Source organism: Acartia tonsa, chromosome 7 (genome assembly GCF_053477335.1).
Source record: "Acartia tonsa isolate MP-2025a chromosome 7, ASM5347733v1, whole genome shotgun sequence".
NCBI lineage: Eukaryota > Metazoa > Arthropoda > Copepoda > Calanoida > Acartiidae > Acartia > Acartia tonsa.
The window spans coordinates 48,541,591-48,564,254 of record NC_137266.1 but is presented as its reverse complement, the minus strand read 5'-3'; the positions used below and the strand labels follow the sequence as shown (position 1 = coordinate 48,564,254).

Genomic DNA, 22,664 nt, shown 5'->3' with positions numbered 1-22,664 from the left:
AGGTACAGGTCCACACAAGAGAAACTAAAAAGCTCAAACACCATATATATATATAAAGTTTTTATGTATATGAGCACTACAAAATGCAGAAAAAATATACATCCAAATGTTGATTTTAGACTTCTTTTTTAATGATAACACTTTTATATATAATTTTGTTGAGTTAAGAATAATAGACAAATTTTTAAAGTTACCCTTTACCTGGTTTAATGTAAAATAAGTCAGGGCTGTGCCTACACTGAATATTGTACATCCAATAAACATCGATTGTCGAACTCCCAGAAATCTAATAAAAATAATTGATCAAAATAAATATGCATAGAAAATGCGTGGGTATTAAGACAGGAGAAAAATTGTCAGATAGCTATCATGAAACTCAATTATTGGTCAGTTTTTTCATCCCATGGGATGTATGTAATGGGCATGGGGTAAATGGGGTGGATAGGAAAGATCATTATTCTAGCCAGCTACAAGTTTTACTTTATTTGAGCACATGATAATCTAGTGTAAGATCCAAGTAATAATAAATCCATTATCAAATCAAAACTAGAAAAAAATACAAACAAAGGAGAAAGAAAGGAAATAAAGATAGAATGGGGGAAAACATGTTTTGAGAAAATAAAATAAAGAATCACATATAAGGTAAATCTCAGAATAAATAAAACAAAACACAGGACAAACATACAATGTATGTATGTTAAAAAGAACAACAATAAATAAAAATTAAGTAAAAAGGCTTTTTACCTAATTACAAAAACTAGTTGCAAGTAAATATATTATCTATAGCATCGTTACCATTAATTCAAAGAGAGAGAGGGGACAATGGGCTAGTTATGCTGTTTATTACACTCGTCCCAAAAGTTTTATTAAAACGTTTTCTTATTCGTTGGCTTAACAACTTTGGGGACTTAAATTGAGTGTCTTAACGTTTCAACCGCTACTTTTAATCTACAGAATCCCCTGCGGGAGCTATTAAAACAGTATATTCTAAACCCTGGGATAAAAGGGATAAGACAATGGCTGATAAATTGATTTATATCCCCCTTGAAAATACACAAAATTACCCCTTCTAAAGATTAAAATTAGCGGTTGAAATATTTTAACTATCAACTTAATTAGTGCTAACCAATCAAAAGTACTCAAAGTTGTAAATCTATGGAATAAGAAAATGTTATTATAAAACTTTGGAGACTTGTATAATAAACAGCCCATTGTCCTCTTTCTCTCTGTTCTTAACCTCCATAAATTAAATGGAGGAGGGGTAGAGATGTTGATTATAAATGTTCCAATTGCAATAATATGGATATTTCCTAAATCTTTCCTATAAAACATAGTCCTATATACTAAACATTACTTTATATTATCAATGTAAAAAGCCATGTAATTTTTTAAATAAGAACATACATAAATAATATTGTCATACAGTAAGTAAGCTTACTAAAATAATGTATAATCTAACTGTCCTTATTTATAATCCGTTATTCCAGTATGGCTTCGAAACCGATTGATATCCGGAATGAGATTAGAACAGGTTCTCACCCATACTGAAAAATCGTATTACAGGCAAGTTTTGACGATTAAAATTATAAATTATAAATTAAAAACAGTTTTGTTACCCCCAGTCTTGTTTTAATCTTATTTATATTCATTTTAATATCCGCAGAAAGTTGACTATAATATGATGCAATAGATAACTATTACTTCATATGAAATATCCCTCCCATGGTAGCTAAAATGTTCTAAATGTAATAGTGAGTTTACATTTCTTGCTGAGTGTGTACATTTTTTACATGGACCATAGAAAAATATTTAAATAAAAACAAGGATGACAACATTCCATTGTAAATATAAAACAATTTACTTAAGTATTAAATAGCCATACAAAGTTTCATATTATGTAATTTAATTTCAATACATATAAGATTCAATGATTTTAAAGAAGAAGACAATTGTGATATATATTGATATACAACCCCAATAATTTAAAACAAGATTATCCAATTAGATCAAAATTATTGGTTGAAAAGTTTGGACACTACTTATTTGTAACTAATTTTTCCAACTTTATTAAAGTACCCAAAGGTTTTGCGCCTACGACAATTTATAACTATATACTCCAATACATCCTCCCTCCATGTAAAGTATATTCTTTTTGCAGTATAAAACGTTTCTGTTCTTTTTTTATCAATTCTTTATCTTCCATGTCAATTTCCCTGATAGAATCTGGTATGGGACAATTCAATGTAAATTCAATAGAAATAAAAGCACCAGTACAAACAAATGGGATCTAGTGCAGTTCACGATAAAATGTTCCTGGTAACGATTATCTCCAAAAATATACACACTTTTAAGGCTGCTAACGGTAAAACGGTGTATCATATAGATTATGCTCACATACAATTTTAACCAACAAAAGAAGACCTAAAAATAATCTGGAATAGTCATTACTCAAAATTAACATTTATCAAGCAGTGCACATAAATGCGCGAAAAAGATTTGTTTCAACGTTTTTTCCTTAGTGAAGCTTTATCTGTACATCATTGGATCTACGCTATTCCAGATTATTTATAGGCCTTTTTATGCGGAGGGCATGCCATGCACTTTCAGCCGTTTGGCAGCTAGCAGCCTTTCGAATTCATAATTTAATAGATTTTTGGAGATAATCGTTACCAGGAACATTTTACCGTGAACTGCACTGAATTCAACAAATGTACACACAACAAAGGTTTATAAATACAAGGATAAAAACACTCATACACGCTTGGCTCAATAATTAAGATAATAGGAAAAGAATGGATAATAACTCTTTGGAATAAGTCATGTATAACAATGTATTACTGACAATATTCCATGAACATTAAAATAAAAATCATAAAATTAATACCAGTTTTGTTGTCACGGGCCCACGGCCCTCAGATCTAACAAAACTGAGTTTAATCTTATAATTTTTCATTTTAATATCCACGGAAACCTGTCTAAAATACTATGCGATAAATAACGTTTCCTATATTTTAGTTGGTAAAAAGGAACAATATTTGAAAGGATTTATTGTCAACTTTTTGTTAATTTGGTTTTGTAGCTGCAGTATCTAATAAATACTCAGGGAACATAAGGGATAAGACAATCGACGATAAATATTATTGTACAGCCCCAACTGTAAAAAATAAAATTAAACATTCTGTAAATTAAAATCATGGGTTGAAATTACAAAAAGTCAATGAATAAGATATCGTTTTTATGAAACATTTGGTAAACATTCTCAACCGCTAAGAGTAGCATTTTTTAACATTTAAACCTTTAAGAGTCTTTTCTGATAAGTAGAACAAAAATACTACTCAATACCTAATCCGAATACCAGACAGGTACTGGCATGTCTTGTAAAAAAGGTTCAATATTAACAATATGTGTATCTTTAGATAGACGTACAAAAGAATTTATTAACATTTGGCTTTATAGAAAACCAATATTTTAAGTCTCTGGTCAACTTTTGAAATAACTACCGCTTGTTGTCTTGTAGTAATTGAGGTTTTCAGTTTTTTTCTCCTCAGGCATATGACCATACTATTGACAGTAAATCAACAATTTCTTACGAAGAACAAATATGAAACGGTCATGCAATTAAATGGTAGAAACATAAATATGCTGCATATATCAAAATAAGTTAAACTTACTTGATTATAAAACCAGAAAGAGGCATTATGACTCCCTAAACCATTCACTCATTTTTTTTATATTGAAAAAAGATTTTTTAATTACATCATTTTCGTATATATGTTATTATCTAAGTTGAGTTTAAATGAGAGAAAATTTAAATATAAAATGATGTTTTAAAAAGTTGTATTCTATATTTTTTAACTCGTTATATGGATTAATTTTACATTATTCTGTATATTTTTTGTTGTAAATGTTTATATTGTAGGGGGACAGACTATCGTACAGAGTAGCTATGCTCCTACTAATAATAAAGTTCTTGTATATAATTTAGTTTAATGAATTATGCTTACTTAATATATTTTTTGTATTTGCCATTCCGTTCCCCAAAATACATAAAGGGAAGTAATCATTGTTATCCTGTTTAACCCATCCTAATTATGTAAAAATCAGTTTTGTTTTGTTTGTGTATAAATAAACTACATATAGAGACTCTGTGTTATTGGGGATTGAAGCGAAGCTTCTCTACAATTAGAACAAATCCGTCTAGCGTGTCCGACGCTCAGTTTCTGTATACTAGAATAAAATGTGTAATGGTTTTCCTGAGTTATGCCCCAAACAGACTGAACCACAATAAAATCTCCATATGTTAAATTTGGTGAACCATTCTTCCTAAAAATAAAATTGAAAATAATTTTAAGCGTAGCTTAACAATTATTGGGTATGTTCGTCTGAATGTAAATTTTCAACAATTTATGTAGTATAGGTAGACTAATAGCAAAACCATAAGTAGATATAAAATTCAGTGTTTCAGATTCTATATTCTGCTATGTTAAAAGTCGTCTTACTGGGTATACAATTTCTTTTCTAAAAAGACAAATATTTAGTAAGTTCGAATTTATACACACATTTCATATAACTCAAATAACAAGTTTACCATAGTGAAAGCAACATAATAAAAAAAACATTTTCATTGTTGTACATTTCAAATCTAAGTTGACATGTATATTATATAAATTACATACACTTATATTACATTTGAGGATTATAGGTCACTAATAATCCACCTAATAAAAAATGACCTCATACAATACAAATAACCAATGATAGGCCAGTATACATTTATATTGACTAACGGAAAAAATGTATAATTGCCTATCATTGGTCATTTGTATTGTTTGGCGTCATTTCTTATTAGGCACTAAAATCTAAAAATTTTCAAAAAATATTTTAAAAACATTTTTACCTCATATAAGAAGTCATATATGTCATCATGTTGCCAAAAGAATAAAAAGACCCCAGAGTCAACTGTATCAAAAATCCACCTGAAAAAAACAAAAATCCAATTTTCTATGTATAGTTAATACAAATGTGAAATTCATATTATTTGCATCGATCATATAAGAAATCATGGCTTACATATAATCAAAATAAAATAAAATTGTAAATTACCTTATATGTATATTTACATAAAGCTCCTAATTCATATTACTTCTGGAATTTTAATCTACCCTAAAAACTTCATTCTAACAATGATATTTACCCCTTTGAAGTTTCTAATAATATTATAATAGCAACTAAAAACTTAACAGTCAATCTTATTTTAGAGATTTTGAGTTACACATATTATAATCTCAATTAACTTGTTTTTCAGATATTCAACCTTAAATCAAACTGCCAAAAACTAAAAAAAACACGTTCTTCTAAAAACAATGAGTACTTTTTATAAAATCTTGTTTGATTGGTTTAAAGTTGAAACTAGTAGTGTCTAACTGTTCAACCAACTATCTTAATCAAGAGAAGGAATAATTTTGTTAATTATTCATGGGGATGTTCATCAATTCACCAATCCTTAAAGATCACTAGGATTTATAAATCAATTTTGATTGACAAGGACAAACTTATACAATAGTGCCAGGGTGCAAAAAAAATTAAAATTTACCTATAAGGGCTAAAATGCCCCGCCAGGGTATTCTCTTGCTTTTCTCCATGGCGGCTGCCATCAAACCTAAGATTAAGATACAATTAAAATTTCGAAACCTTTAATAATGGGAGAATAAGTACTTTTAAAAGGAATAAAATTGTGATAAAAGATTAATAAAAGCTTTTTTCATATAGAAACTGATTGGTTGTACGAATTATTTTGTGGAAGATCAAGGTATACATTTTCCATAAAGAAAAGAGTTCAAACGTCAATAAAAATAGAATAAGAATATAATAAGAACCCAAATTTCAAGTGGTTAGCGAGATCTTAAACTTCATCCCAACGAACAGACACCTTTTCCAATTGAATTAAGTAAAATTTGTATAAAAAACTTTAATTATCATAAAAAAAGGTGTATAGTTTATTAATGTTTTGCTATTTATGAACATTTTGTGATCTTACAATTGAATATTCTAAGCAAATTTACAAAATCATAACATTTTATTCAGGAAGATAACGTGAATTTGGCTTTTCTGTTGATAAGTTTGTAGGCTTTACTTTACTTACCCTGTATTTCATGTGATATTAGTATCATTTTTATATTTATTTGATTTTCTACAATTTTATGACAATTAAAACTTAAAACTAAACAATTGTAAGTTAAAATAGAATAGAAGCATGTATGTATAAAATATAAATCATACGTACATAAACATATGTATTATAAAACATTATATTATTTATAAATAGTGGCTGCACTCTTAGCATTTAGGGCTATAATATTCGAAAGAGTGTGGAAAGTAGAAAAATAGCCTAAAACCAAAATTAAATAGCCCAAAACTAGGGACTTATAAGAAGCTTCCATAAAATGAGGAACTAAATCGGTTTAGTAGTAATTGAAATCTTAAAATTCAAAAAAATGTAATACTTTATATTATAGGATGTAATTATGTGTATTGTACAAAATTAAAGTAAAAGTATAGATATAATATACAAAAACAGAACAAAACCTTACCTTTCTTATATGGATTAGCATGGTATTTTGAAAAGTCGAATTCAAAACTTGCGTCAAAAAGTAACGGCGAAAAAGACATTACGCTTTTGATTCTTTTTATTGCTATTTAACTTTTAAAGGTCACTATATAAAGTTATTTCAATGAGAATTTTGCATTTGAACTTCAACTATGATTTTACAAAATTCTCAACTGATTTTTTTCACCTATTTCTATATGATTATTCTAACATTTATTTAATTTAACTCTTTTCTTGTCAAAAGTCTAAAAGGAACTAACTTTATTTTAATAGGTTATGAATTGGCGGTCAAACTAGACCAATTACACAACCCCTTCCTTTTTCCTTTTTCCTTTTCCCTTTCCCCGAATCTACTCTATAATTAATTTTCTTACAAACTGTACAAGTAAGGATGTTTACTTCCAATGTAAATTGTGAAGAAAAATAAATCTAAAAAAGGGATATTTTATTTGAAGGCCATATTCCCCTGTCAAATGGCCTTAAACCTTAAAAGAAATGGGCTAAAATTGAAAAGCCGTGAAAGGCATTTGAAATATTTTTTTTCGTAATACAATGTGGTAATTGGGATTTACTAGGCTTCTTATTCTTTTGTAAAAAAAAACAAATTATGAGTAAGCTAGTCTATAAATCACTGAGATTTGATTCTGTAATTATATTTTATAGAGAATCGTATAACCTATGAAATTCAACTCAGAATCTCTTTATATCTTACATCCACCTATTTTTATTATTTTATTATGTTTCACTACCTATAAATGTTGTCATCCTTGTACTAGTATTGTTATCATGCTATTTAATTTACAGTAAATATGGTATACAACACTTAGATATATCGTACAATAGTAATTTGATAAAACAAGATAACTTCAATATCATGAATCTTAATGGAAAAGATGTTAGATTGTAGATTTTTGATATACATAAAAGGTTCAACAGAATGTAATTGTACATAAATTTGTATATTGACCCTCCATTCTAAATACAATTGTCAAACATCTAACATAGCATCAAAATAAACAATTTTCAGCATAGGCTTATACTTAAGAGACTTGATCGAACTTCCCAAAATAGTTAAAAACCTTCTTCTGAAACATTTAAGAAGATTCACTATAAAGGAGAACTATATCACATCAGTGGTTAGCGAGATCCTTCACCACAGACAAAAAGCTTATTACTTTATATTATAGGATCAATATAGGATAAAAATAGTTATAATAATGAATTAAATGAGTGACATTCACAAACTAAAGCATAATTCATTGGGCGCTTCTTAAAATGAAGTAAAGATTCGCCAGGGAGGGAATGGACAATAATCAATAAATTATCTTCCACCAAATTACTGAATGGGCTACTAAAGTTATAGAGTTGAGAGAAATTAAAAGATTAATTTTGTCCATTGACCCTCTACCTCCCTGAGATTCATACAAATCAGAAAATTTCTTGTCATTTCCAAATTTTTAGATTCCAGAAATAACGGATATGATATTGACTGATTATTTCTTGTCAAGTCTAATATACTAGAGTTATAATGCAATGTGTGTTTGTTTGTCTGTCTAATATGTTCTCTTTAAACACTGGACCAAATAAGTTCTCGAATAAGAAGTGAGAATAACTTTATAGGGGCAACAAAATAAATTCAAAAGATTGAAATAATAGCCCTAAAAAATATTATTTGCGTTGTTATATCCTTTATTCTTGATATCAAAAGATCATGCATTTAATTTGTTTTTGTTTATATCACTTGCGGATGCAGCACTTGACTTTATAATTTTACACCCTTGATATAGATTTTAGGGAACAGAGATTTCATGACCCCCCCCCCCCCCAAATAAAAATAAATAAAGAACAGGGACAATGTTACTTTTATGTGGCGTTGCAATAAGAATGCTCTCTGTTTTTAAATTTGGATGAAAATATGTTTTCGTTTGTAGCACCTGTGATATTGATAACCAACTCCTTGATTAAACGACCTTTGTTTGGAATTCCTTAATTTAATTTTGAGTTGCACCTCTTGAGTTAAAACTGTTTTATCTGAGATTTGAATACCTCCCCAACGAAGAGTGCATGCGCTACGAGTTAAATTAAAGTCGAGTTTATATAGAAGATTCTCTATCTATAATTCACGTTGCTCATAAGACGTAGAATTTATTATTGTATCGTCTCCTTGACGGGGCATTTCAAGATCAACAAGCAAAATGTTCTCCAAAACAGCACAATTAAGAAATATTAATATAATTGTATAGCTATGATTTTGATAAAAGTCAAAGTGATAACGCTAATAAAAATTGTATATTATATCATTTCTATACAATTGCCCTCAGATAAGAAAATACATATTCGCATCAGTACATTTAATTAAAACCTAGTTTTGTTATTACAGTTAGGGAGTTGAATCCATTTTTATAGAAGCAGAAATATAATCTATGATTATGGTTTGGACCCTCTAAAACTGTAATCTACCTTTCCACTTTCCCCTCTCTTGGTGAAGATATCTTCAACGCCAATACGATTTTTGAAATATAAGATTCTACTTTCCCTTCTCTTGGTGAAGATATCTTCAACGCCGATACGATTTTTGAAATGTAAGATTCCACTTTCCCCTCTCTTGGTGAAGATATCTTCAACGCCGATTCGACTTTTGAAATTTAAGATTCCTCTTTTGCCTCTCTTGGTGAAGATATCTTCCACAAGAGAGACAAAAGTGGAATCTTATATTTCAAAAATCGTATCGGCGTTGAAGATATCTTCACCAAGAGAGGGGAAGGTGGAAGGGTAGATTACAGTTTTAGAGGGTCCAAACCATAATCATAGATTATATTTCTGCTTCTATAAAAATGGATTCAACTCCCTAACTGTATTAAACTACTAAAAATTAGTGTGGGATTTAACAGTTAAGTAAATAATAGTGCAGCTTCGCAATTAAAAATAGCATATGATTCAACAGTTATAATAAACATATATAGGGAAAATATGTTTTTATAATTGGGATTCCTAGAGTTATCAAACATTTAAATTCACTTTGAACTTAAATCCTTAACTAGGCCATAATGTGATGAATTTCCAAAAAAAAAATATTCTAGAAACAGCTATTAAGTGTCAATAATTTGATTACAGTATATAATAAATTGGGATAAAGGATATTGAAAATGAACTAAAAATCTAATTTTATTAGTGGAGCTACTCTATAATCCAATTTCTATTTAGAATCTATCTTTTCTAATAGTAAATATTCTATAAAATTATTAATATGCTGAATTTATCTACCACAGATATTGTAAAATAAATTTTTGACTTATCTCAAATATTATTTGGGAGGCCAGATGAACCCCTAAAAAAAACTTTACCCCCCTACAATTTTGTATTCAATTTTTTTAGATCATCAGTAGTAAGAACATTAGATACACATTTTTCTGGATAAAATTAATGCACATTTATCTTAAATACAATATTAGTAAATTAAGTCTTTCTGTAAGTCATTTTAAATGTCTTATACGTTATTTAACTTTTTATTGATCAGTAACGCGTTCTGGTTTTTTCCAGGGGGGGGGGGGTACGTGAAGCGCACCCGAAAACACTTAAATGAAACTCTAGGCGGATGTGAGCTCACATAATTTAATACACAAGCGAACAATTTATTTTCAAAAAAATGTTAGAATGTGAATCACTTTTACAAATAAAATCTAAATATACTTATATAAAACTAAAATTATAAATTCTTAAATGTTTAAAAATGCGAATTAAGGTTTGGTATAAACTAGTTTTAATATTCCCTCATTTAATATTTCATCAATATAACACACAAATACGTCTTGACCTTATTAAAGGTCATTTAAAAGATTTTAGTATATTCAAGATTTACATTTTCAAATCAAGAGACATTCAACTTGAAATATCATCATATTTTTTGTTTTAAGTATCCTGATATATAAAATTGAAGTGGCTGCGCTCCTAGGGGCAGCTAATAAAAGGCGGGGGGGGGGGGGGGAATAAGTCCCCTACTTTTATTTAATATGTTTAAATATTTAGGGAAGATTCTTGGGGTGATGGTTGTACCATTCCTAAATAGTTAACTATCGTTCATGGACCTATAAGAAGTATTACTGTAAAGGAGAATCATATCAGTTAAGGGGTTAGCAAGATCCTTCGTTATATACCGTTAGACGTCCTGTTACTTACTTCTAAGAATAAGTTTCTAGAGGGCAAAATTAGAAGAAACTTTTATAATGTACTGTAAATATTTTTTTATTAAATTCTATGGAAGTATATATTCTTGTGTTGATCGTATTGTATTGCATTATATTTACTAAATTATCAAAAACAAAACAAATTTTTAGTTACATTCCTGATTTAATAAGCAAAACTAATCTACAATTCATTGCGTTTGTTTACATATTGATATCAGGGATCTAAAGGGATAAGACAATGACCGATAAATTTATATATCTCCCCAATGATGATAAACAAAGTTACACCTTCTTTAGGTTACAATAAGTATTTGATACGTTTGGACATTCAACCTAAAGAACCAACCAATGAAAATCCCATAAAAGTTTTCTTAGTTGTTAAGTCAACGAAAGTTGAAAGTAGTGCTTCTGCTTTTGAATTTATACTTTATATTAGTTCTGCGGTTAAATTGATATTTCGCTAAACACAGACAAATAGACATTATGTTGCTTTTGTAATTAGATAAATATTATTGTCCTTGTTAATTTGCAAAAAATGCAATACACAATTTTATTTCTAGAAAAAATAGTTTTGCTTACGCAATTAATTTCAATAAGGAATTTTGATTATATTTCAAATTTCCATGGCCCACGGGTTAAAGAGAATTAAAAGAGTTATTTATCGCATCGAATCATAGACAACTTTTGGTGGATATTAATTTTAGATAATATCCTATTAGAATTTTTTTTTTTATTTTGAAAATTTGAGTACCCCCCCTCCCCCCACAGAACTATGAATTCTGGCCGCAGCGCTCGGCCCCCTTGCCTGCATAGCCGTAGCGCTCGGCCCCCTTGCCTGCCTAGCCATAGCGCTCGGCCCCCTTGCCTGCCTAAACGCAGCGCTCGGCTCCCTAGCCTATAACCTAACCTAACCTAAAATAGTTGTTCTCTGTACTCAAATTTACAAAATTGAAAAAAAAATTCTAAGAGGTTAACGCCTAATTTTATAATTATTATTTCAATATTTGTGGAAAATTTTCGTAATACATAATATGCTATACATAATATTTCAGTATGGCTGGGAACCTTGTCGATTTATGAAAATTTGATATGAATGAAAAATAAAATAATATTTTTTCAATGTCATTAATATCGTCTTAAAAATAACAATTATTTAGCAATATTTTTTGACATAAAAATAATCATTTATTTTGTGGAAAATCTACTCTACAATTTTCGGGTAATAAATTCATATTGATAAATGTTAGAGACTGACGGACAAAGTGAAGGGGGGTAATGGGGCGATTACCCCCCCAAAATTTTTTTTCATTTTACCCCCCCCCCCCCAAGCAAATTTTACCCCCGGGGTAAAAATTCTGGGGGGGGGGTAAACAAAATTTGCAGCGCGCTTCGCCCGCCATTTTACCCCCCTAAAACCGAATTACCCCCCCTTAAAAAAATTTTACCCCCCCCAAAATAAAAAGCTTGGACGCCCCTGAAGCCAGACCACTAGAGAAAAACAATATAGGGGTAGGGGATTAAACAACTGTATGTCTCACCCCGTGAACCTTGTGCCAACTTTCAATTAGGTATTTGAATTTCAGCCAGTAGTAAATATTAAATCTGTTAAGTCGCTACAAAAGATCAGAAGGCAATTTACTGGTGATGAAAGAGGTCCCCAAGACCGGCGCCAAATAGTTGTCTGGGTTATACATCTATACTTATGACATTAATTGCAAGACCTTTCATAATTTATCATCACGGAAGATGTTAAAACCATTTTACTCCCTTTCGCTATGCAATGCTCTAAATGAAACTGAATGAGATTAAGCTATGTAGAACACAATTTGCGTGCTGAAAAAAATCATACCACAAGAACTATCTTCATTTGCTATTACCATAGTATCACTATAAATAATATTCAAGTTATAATAGGACATTTTTCAGTATTTTGTGTTTGGAGAAAAAAAATTAAGGAAAAAGAGTTTTCGTGGATACAGACAAAAAGATTTCAGTTTTTAGGGAAAAAATGCTTATTTTACAATTATTGAATTTTCTTCAAATATAATTTATGTTAAACAATTGCTTGGCAAATATAATGGTGATGACATTGGGTATATAAAACATACTACTGGTGGTAAAACCATAATAATTATAATTTGTCAAATTTTGGGTGTTTCAAAATTTTATTTTTGTGTAAAATGTTTAATGTTTATTATTTTGTTATAAAATGTCTAAGAAAATAGACGATAAAATATTGTACATACCAAATTATTATAAACAAAATTACCCCTTCTAAAGATTATTTGAGCTATGTGTTCGATTAAACAGCCTGAAACCATCCAGGACCTTATAAAAGGCTTCCAAAAAAATAGTACTCAATCGTTTCGAAATCTTAAGCTACCGATAAAAAACCTTACTACTTTACATAATAGGATTGCTATCTGGTACACCAAAATAAGACAATTTATAGTTAAAGCCTTCCATCCAAATTATTTTTACAGAAATATAATTATTATACAAACAGCACATTGATATTTTAAACATCCTTTACATTTACATACTCGACGTCACACTGAGAAAGTAAAAAAATACAGGAATTTCGGCAAATAAATATTTTTGAAAATTATGTTTTTAAAAATGAAATAACCAAGACAAGATTGAGGGTTTTCAAAGGCCTTCATAGTATATCAAACTATTGGGCAATTTTTAGTTATTAAGTAGGTGCTACTTATTCTAGTTTTATTACTAAGAAGTTTATAATTTACTCACTTTTTCACCTAATTCTCAACCCAACGTAAAATTGGTTTTACATATTAGATTGTTGTTTACTATATCCCTGCTTAAAGTTAACTAAGTACGCACACACACAGGAATACCAGAGATTTAAAGGGATACGACTATGGCCTATTATTTCGTGTACATCCCTAATGATGATACACAAAATAACCCCTTCTGTAGATTACAATCAGTGAATGTTACATTTGGACACTCAAATTAGTGAACTGACCATCAAAATAGGATATTCAAAAGATATTATAAAACTTTGGAGACTAGTGTAGTAAACAGCCCATTGTCCCCTTCCTTCCTGTATTACCTATATGTATATGAGTATTGGTTAATTTAATATATTTATATCATTAATTACATGTGACAAGCCAAACAGAAGAAAATTAATAATTTACTGAATATTAGCTAAAAATTATGATTTAAGTAACAAACTTAAAATAAAGAATTTTGCAGAGCTGCTAATCAAAGCCTAAATTTGCTATGATATGTTCCTTTGGGGACCCAATGCCGACTTTGAATTGGGTCAAAAGCGACGGAAATATTAACACAGTCAAGTTACTACAAAAAAGTAGAGACCATTTTGCTAACAGATTAAAAAGTTCCCAACCACTTGAGCCAGTTAGATGTCTGAGTTATACATCTATGCTTATACATTTATGGTTTGGATCCTGGAATTTGTCGGCAAACTTTTTTTTACTTTTAATTCTTTTTGTTTATAATGTACTATTTGTTGATAAATTGTTAACATTATTAAATGACTCATGGTATTTTTTTTCTATTTGGTAAACTTTTTAATGCCCCGTTTTGGGGCGGGATGCAAGGTTTGAAATCGATATGATAACTCTAACAAGCCAAAGTTTAAGATAAGAGCTATCGGCCTTTCTTGTAGAAAATGTTCGCTATTAAAAACATTTAAGTTAGCCTTATGGTCAACTAACTTATGAATGTCCTCCATGTTTCTTGCATATAGTTGCACGTTCATGGACCAAGGCACAACTCTCTGTACCTTTTTAAAACCTGTAATTACTGTTACATACTTTACTGTTCTTAAGTTATTATTGTTGCGCAATTTAAGTTCCTTGTTTACATTAACACTCAACTAAATCATGTAGTAATTTATAATAACCGTAGGTGCTGATTTTATAAATTATGTGACTTGTTAAAAAATGTATAGTATTAAAATTTTTTCTGTTTTTAAATCAAAATTATAGTTCATACTTTAAACATAAAGAAAATGATACGATTATATATCCTTTTTGAGGCATACAACTATGGTAAATAAAAGTTTTACAAAGTTGCCTCTAGGGGAGGGCGAGGAGGTAAGAAAAACAGTAAAATATGACCATCAATTTTATATATCTTTGGCTTCAGTCAAATACCTTAAAATATTTTCTTATTGTTTTGCAATTATTTTAAATACTGAAAGGTTAGTAATTAAGATGGGAAAGCCCTAGCATTACTGAAAGACAAAAGTAAAAACAGACGTACAGACGCCAACATCAATAGAATAGCTTTGCTACTAAAAACGTGTGCAGAAAACATTAGCAAAAATCTACTTTCCTCTGTACTATTTTCTTTAATGTAACCTTGACAATTATATTTAAAATGCACTTTAAGATACATCAGAATACATAAATTCTTAAAAACACATATTTAATTGCCTTTATATTATGTTTTACTAGCAGTTACGCCCCCTAGAGGCCTCTATGGGCAATTGAAGAATTAGGAAGGGGAGTAATTTCAGTATTAGTTTTTAAAGAAATAAGTTACAAAAACATCTCGGGGGAGGGGGGGTCTATAGGCGATAGGGACGGTTAACTCTTCCTTTAAAGTTATAAACCTTACCAAGACCTTTGAGTAGCTACCCTGTAATGGAGAACCTTATCAGTGATTAAGTGATTATGAAAGAACCATTGATATACACACAGACAGAAACACATATAACTTTATTATATGTTATAAGGATGATGGTTAAATTTTGCAGTAAAATTTGCAAGCCATAGTTGACGACATTTGCAGCAGTTAAATTTGTAAAAATTTTACCATATTAATGTATATAGAATGCTTGGGTATATTGCTAGTGGAAAATTTGTTGTCAATTTAGGTTGCTAATAATCATATCTTATTTATTGGTCTTTTTGTTCAGCCAGTAGGAGGGGAGGGAATGGGGTCAAAGAGGTGTGCATTACTTTATTAGAGTACATGAAAATCTGGTGCAACATCAAAGTAATTAATATCGATTACCACAATGGTATACCTTGACTAACATAATCTAGTTGATAATTATATTTTTATTGTAATTTTAGATAATGAAAAACAAACCTCAATTACATATTATATAAAAAATTTCATCCACTTACATTTTTTAAAATCATTTAATTATTAAAATTGGTTTTATAAATAATTTGAAATATACAATACTTTTCTTTGAATTATCTACTTTAATATTCAATCCTAATATATAAAGTAATAAGCTTTTTTGTCTGTACCGAAGGATCTTGCTAACTGCTAAACTGATCGGGTTCTCCTTAACAGGGTAGCTTCTTATAGGTCCCGGGAAGGTTTATAACTATTTTGGGGGAGTAATCGCCCCTAGAAAAATCCGCACCCCCCCCCCCCCCAAAAAAAATTAAATTTTTTGGGATTCAACTTCCCCCTTCTTAAGTGCTCCTAGAGGCCTCTAGGGGCGTAGCCGCTAGTTTATTTATATACTAAAGAGCGTTTCTGATGTGAAAATGCAGTAAAATCAATATTACTTTCAGCTTGTTAATAAAGAAAACTCAAGGAAATATTATTAAATTATGCATCTTTTGAATTTTTATTTTTTTGCCCTAAATATTTAATGTTGTACTTTATTGGAGGAGGTCATTTACTCTCTCGATCTCAAAATGGGATAATTATAAATTCACTATGCTTTTCTGAATCCATCTTTCTGTCCGTGTCCTATATCCTTTATCCTGAATATACTGGTTTGTTCTTTTTAGGCGAAGTACATGTGTGTGTGTGTGTGTGTGTGTGTATGTGTGTTTGGACAGAATTTTAGAGGCTTTGCTAAGAGAAATGAAATTAAAAGTGGTATTTATACAAAACAACATGGGATGATTCTAAAAGCAACAAAATTGGCTATTCTGAGAAAAAAATTCTTCTCCATAAGTATTTTTAATAGATGTTGAAAATATTTTTTAAATGTGATTTTTAGCCTTCAGATTTGTATTTCATTTATTTTAGGATAAGTTAGGTTAAGTGGGGTTAAAAAGTTCCCCACAAGGCTTGTGCCGGTCTTGCTGCAGTGTATTATTTCAAAATGCCAACTAAATTATGCTCTTTGATAAATTTATCCTTCTTTAAACGCACACCCAAATCATGAAGTTTCAGTTTATGCAAAAACTATTCAAATTTTAAGAAAATATGACGAAATTTTTAAGGTACTTTTTAAATGGATTTTTATATTTGAAAAGGGTATTTTAATAAATAACAGGAAGTTAACAAAATTTTTTGCGATTTTTCACTTTAAATTTGAATACCTAGCCCTTTAAATCTTTTTTTTTTAAATATTAGGTTTTATGTCACAGATTTACATATTAACTACGATTAACTCTTAATTACTTAAATGAGATAATTATATAAAAACAATTGTTTTGTACATTTAAATTACAAAATAAATATATATATTTACATATAAAATGTCTTACAAATACACCATAAATATGCTTAATGCCAAAAACAGTAAGTAATGATACAAATAATCTTTTAAATATCAAAATCACTCAAGAAATAACCAAAATCACTATTCAAACTTTAACATCAACCGCAGACATCAAACGCTACACTAAGGTCAATTTATTCCAAACTTTATCTATCTACTATCCCATCTATCTATCTACTTATAACAACTATCTATCTATTTTACCGGCATGGCTTTCCCTACGGACTTACGCAATACTTTATAAAACATATCGACTTAACAACTAAAATTATGAAATGAATATACTTTTATGTAATACTAACCAAAAATGAGTCACTTACCTTTTATTTTTGTCACAAGAACCCAGAGGTTAAACAGTACATTTTAATTCACTCTAAAAAAATACATCCAAAGAAAATGTGGGAAAAAAGAGCTAACATATTGATATGTGTACACTGGTATATAATACTAAAAGAGTTTCATATATATCCTTCATATAAAAACATTGGGGTGTGCCTACAATTTAGCAAACCCTTTTCTTTAAAAGAAATCTAATTAACCAGGGATCTGAAGGGATAAGACAATAACATATAAATTGATGTACATCAAAAATGATGACTCACAAAATTACCCTTTTTGTAGATTAAAATTAGCGATGGAAACGTTTGAACACTAGAAGTTGTTAAACAAACGAATAAGAAAACGTTATTTAAAAAAATTGTGGAATAGTGTAATAAACAGCCCATTGTCCCCTCTCTGTGTAAGTAACTCTTTAAAGAAATGTTTTGGATATCATGAGTAGCGGTAAGCAACATAGATCTTTAGTTTTAGAAAAAGTGATAAAGGTATTTGTTTTTTCCCTTTACGAGTTGATCATTAAAACATTTAAATCTTATTGAGATACTCTTTTATTTGACAAAAATAACTATTCATGAAAAATATTCGCTATTTCATGATTCTCCTAATTTGAACTACAGTGTATAAACCTTCCTACTGAGACACTGCTTTCTATCCTACTCTCTTTCTCTTACAATGGATTTTTAAACACATGGATAAAAAATAGTTATTTTACTTGGGACACGAACAAAAAAAATCAGTTTTTGGTATTGTCAAGTATGTTTTATGCATATTTTTGTCTAGGGCATAAAGAGTTTTTCCTTTTTCCTTTTTAAAAATTTTAGTAAAGTCACATATGATAAAAAAATTTTATCAACATATTTGGAAAAAAGAACAGAAGAATAGAAAATTCAACATTAATTTCAAAAAATTCTGCATCCATGACCATAAAAGCCATTTATATCTCTGTTCCTTGTATGTAGAATGAAATAATCACACGGTATTGCGGGTGTGCATTAGAATAATTAACTATTGACCATGTTTTATCCAGTTTTTTTTATTTGATTGTTAATATTGAAAAAAAGATAGAGAGGGGACAATGGGCTGTTTGTCACACTAGTCTCCAAAGTTTTGTAATAACCTTTTCTTATTCATTGGGTTAACAACTTTGGGGACAGAATTTTGAATAATTAAGTTGAGTGTTCAAACGTTTTAACAACTAATTATAATCTACAGAAGGGGTAATTTTGTGTTTCATCATAGGGGATGTACATATGAGCCATTGTCTTCTCCCTTTATATCCCTTTGAAAAACTCTTTTTAAAGTTTTTTTGGATCTACTGCTGTCCACGGTAAAATATTGCTGGTAACGAATATTGCCAAAAATCTATGAATTTTAAAGGCTGCTAGCTGCCAAACGGCTGAATGTACAGATCATACCCGTACACCATTTTAAGCGGTATAAGAAGGCCTACAAATAATCTGGAATAGCCAAGATCCAATGATTCACAGGGAAAGCTTCACTGAAGAAAAAACGCGTAAAATAGGCCTTTTTTGCGCATTTCTCTGCACTGTGAGATAATTATGCATTATTGATTTATGGCTATTCCAGATTATTTGTAGGCCTTCTTATGCTGCTTAAAACAGTGTGCGGGCATGATCTGTACGTTCAGCCGTTTGGCAGCTAGCAGCCTTTAAAATTCATAGATTTTTGGAATTATTCGTTACCAGCAATATTTTACCGTGAACTGCAGTAGATCCGTTTTTTTTTCTAAAGTATTTTTTGCTTGCTTTTGTACATAAACTCAAAATCTACGTAGCATTCTTGCAGGTATTATCAAAAAAACAGTTAACTAGAATAATGAAAATAAAAATCAACATTTGTAGAACACTCTAAATGTAGTAGCTCTTTTTGATGACGTAAATATGAGGCTATGGTAAACTTTAAATGCTCTTAGATAATTACATAATTGATTGGTATTACTAAAACTACTCTATAACTATGGTTTGTCCACTTGATTAAACTGTCCGAATTTAAAGCAAAATAGTGTTCCAATTACTCTATTGGCTATAGCTCTATTCAATAACGTAAATATGAGGCTATGGCAAAATGAGAATCCTCTACTAATACTCTAAAATTAAAGCCTTTCCGTTTGTCCAACTGTCTTAAAGTCTTGGATAAAAGATGCTCTAAACACTCTATTGGCTATAGCTCTATCCAATGACGTAAATAAGAGGCTAATACAAAATAATAATGCTCTAAAAATAAATTCCTTTGCAAAATGAGAATGCTCTAATATGATTATTACTTTGCTTGTAGCAAAAGTTCTCTATAAGTAGAGCCTGTCCGTTTGCCCAACCGTCCTAAAGTCTTGACAAGAAGATGCTCTGACCACTCTAGTGACCATAGCTCTATTTAATGACGTAAATATGAGGCTATGTCAAAATTAGAATGCTCATAAATAATAATTATTTTATTGCTTGTTGGACTTCCTATCACTCTATTGACACAAACTCTATACTATGACGTAGATATGAGGCTCGGGTAAATTAAGAGAATGCTCTTAAGTAATTACTTAATTATTTTTTATATTAATAGCACAAAAGTGCACTAAGTACGTAAAAATGCATTATCTTTAATTAAATGTATTGTTTTTTTGGTTATAAAATAAGGGTTCATTAAAAGCTAGACAATCTATAGAACGATGTCTGTTTGTCTATTTGTTTGTCTGTCAGTTTGTTTGTAGCGAAGGATCACGCTAACCGCTGAACCGATCGGGTTCTCCTTTACAGGGTAGCTTCTCATAGGTCCCGGGAAGGTTTATAACTATTTTCTTGGGGGGGACACCCCCAACCCCACAAAAAAATTAAAAATACCCCCCCTCAAAACAAATTTTTTTTCTTTTAAAAATAAAATTAAAATAGTGGGGTCGACTACCCCCCTCCCCACCAAAAAAAAAATTTCCCCCCCAAATTTTTTTAAAAATTTTTTCTTTTAAATCTAAAATACGAAAAATTGGTTTGATTAAATCTCTTGGGGCAAAGCCCCTAGAGGCTAGGGGCGAAGCGGCTAGTTTTAAATAAAAGTACTATATCACTTAAAATTGCCAAAAAGCATTAATGACAACATTTATAAAAGCAAAGCTCTAAAATCAGAAGGAAGGAAAAACCAACAATAACTCTTTTAATGGTTAGATTTTAAAAAGCTAAACATTAATTTGAATGTCTAAACAAATTATAAATGGTTGCAAAAGTGCGTAAAAACAGGACACTGTATAACAAAATAAATTTAGTTTTAAGATTTGAGTTTAGAGATGCTTTGCTTATAATATTGTAACCTTTCCTAGGAAACATTATTTCAAAAATCAGATGAAGAGAATAATTATATCATACAAAAAGTTATTGTCAAAAAGTTAAAAAATTAGCATGTTTCAAACAGACTTTCATGGTAATGATTATAGAGTTGTTTTCTTATATTGTACATACCTTTTAAAAGAATCATCATGCGAAAATTGAAATCGACAATTCTAACTTGCCAAAAAAAAAGATGAAAGCTATCTGTTACGTTAGTACGGTCGTAGTAACCTACCCTAATTCTAAAAAGCATCGGATTTTTAAAAAAATATACCTTACAATAAAAATATGACCCATAAACGTTTAAAATCAGATGTCTGTCTTACATTGTGAGTCTCTGGTAACTTGCGGACGTTATAGAGCAATTGTGCTAAATAAAGCATAACCATACATATAATTAAAATATGATTTAATTTTTAGTAACATTCAGTTTAAAATTCTTTATTTTCATGATAAATTAAATAAACTGTTGATCTATCAAACGTGTTGCTGATGTCAAAAAAGGAGCACAAATGAACTAAAACTGCACTATAAGAGGAAGGAACCAGAGATCTAAAGGGATAAGACAATAGCCAATAAATTGAAGTACAACCTCAATGATGATACACTAACTTACAACTTCTGTAGATTATAATTAATGGTTATAACGTTTGAACACTCAACCATTCAAAATTCACTCTAAAGTCCCCAAAGTTGTTAAGTCAACGAATAAGAAAACATTATTATAAAACTTTGGGGACTAGTATAATAAACAGCCCATTGTCCACTCTCTCCCGGTAAAGAACTACAGGTTATAAGAGGTTAATGTAAGGTGGTTTTAAGATTGTATAATTTAGTATAACATTAGTATTATTTACGTAACATATATTTATTGAGGTGTAATATTAAAATGATAGTATAACGTCGGAAACCATTGTACGTGTATTTACCAACGTTTTCTCTTTATTAAAAATCAGGGAGGAAGGGACATTGGGTTATTTCTTCCACTAGCCCCCAAAGTTTTTTAATAACGCTTCCTTGCTGGTTAGCTAAACAACTTTGGGGACTTTTATTGTATTATAATTGGTTGGTTAATTAAGTTGAGTATCAAAAGTTTCAACCACAGTCTACATTATACAGAAGTGGTAATTTAGTGTATCATCATTTAGGATGTGCATTTATTTATCGTTCATATTGTCTTATCCCTTTAGATCTCTGATTAAAAATAGAGCCTCTAATATATATGTTCTACCCCTTTTTGTTGTCAATTTATCGCCTTATCTTATTTTACTCCTTAATTTTGTTTCATAGTGCAACTACACTATAAATGTAAATTGTCCGTCTGTTTATAAATCAGAGTGTACATCGGCTCTATTTGAAAATCATCTACGTATTAAAGTGATGTTATACTAGTTTAAAAGGCATTGAAAAGTATAATTCTTATATGTGAATTGATTTTTTTCACTTAAATATAAAATCATAGTGTCTATGTCTCTAGAGGGCTTTAAGGGTTACTACAAAAGAGAAAGAAAGGGGTTAGTTGACTTAATACCTGTAACTTCATTTTTTTAGGTGATATTTCTCTTGAGGGGAGAAAAGTAACCTAACCAAGTTTTACTAACAAGAAAAACCTTATTTGTTCATCAGTTACCGAGATTTTAAAGGATAAAGAGAGGGTGAGGGGAGGAGTTGAAGTGTCCCTTTGTAAACAATTACAGTGTTAAAAATATTTTTGGATTAATACCTCTTAT

General features: G+C 29.8%; 1 protein-coding gene across 1 annotated transcript in view; it reads right to left on the bottom strand.

Moving 5' to 3' along the window:
* LOC145324593 (apicoplast pyruvate carrier 1-like) overlaps window positions 1–6,847 on the bottom strand; it is a 41,923-nt gene extending 35,076 nt beyond the window's left edge. The window contains exons 1-6 of the mRNA XM_080167174.1: window positions 6,591–6,847; window positions 5,594–5,659; window positions 4,898–4,976; window positions 4,256–4,323; window positions 3,672–3,708; window positions 202–286 (exon numbers count right to left, since the gene is read on the bottom strand). Coding sequence (XP_080023300.1) covers window positions 202–286; window positions 3,672–3,708; window positions 4,256–4,323; window positions 4,898–4,976; window positions 5,594–5,659; window positions 6,591–6,669 — 414 coding nt within the window. The 5' untranslated portion in view covers window positions 6,670–6,847. The remainder of the gene's footprint in view (window positions 1–201; window positions 287–3,671; window positions 3,709–4,255; window positions 4,324–4,897; window positions 4,977–5,593; window positions 5,660–6,590) is intronic.
* Window positions 6,848–22,664: the final 15,817 nt, after the last annotated feature.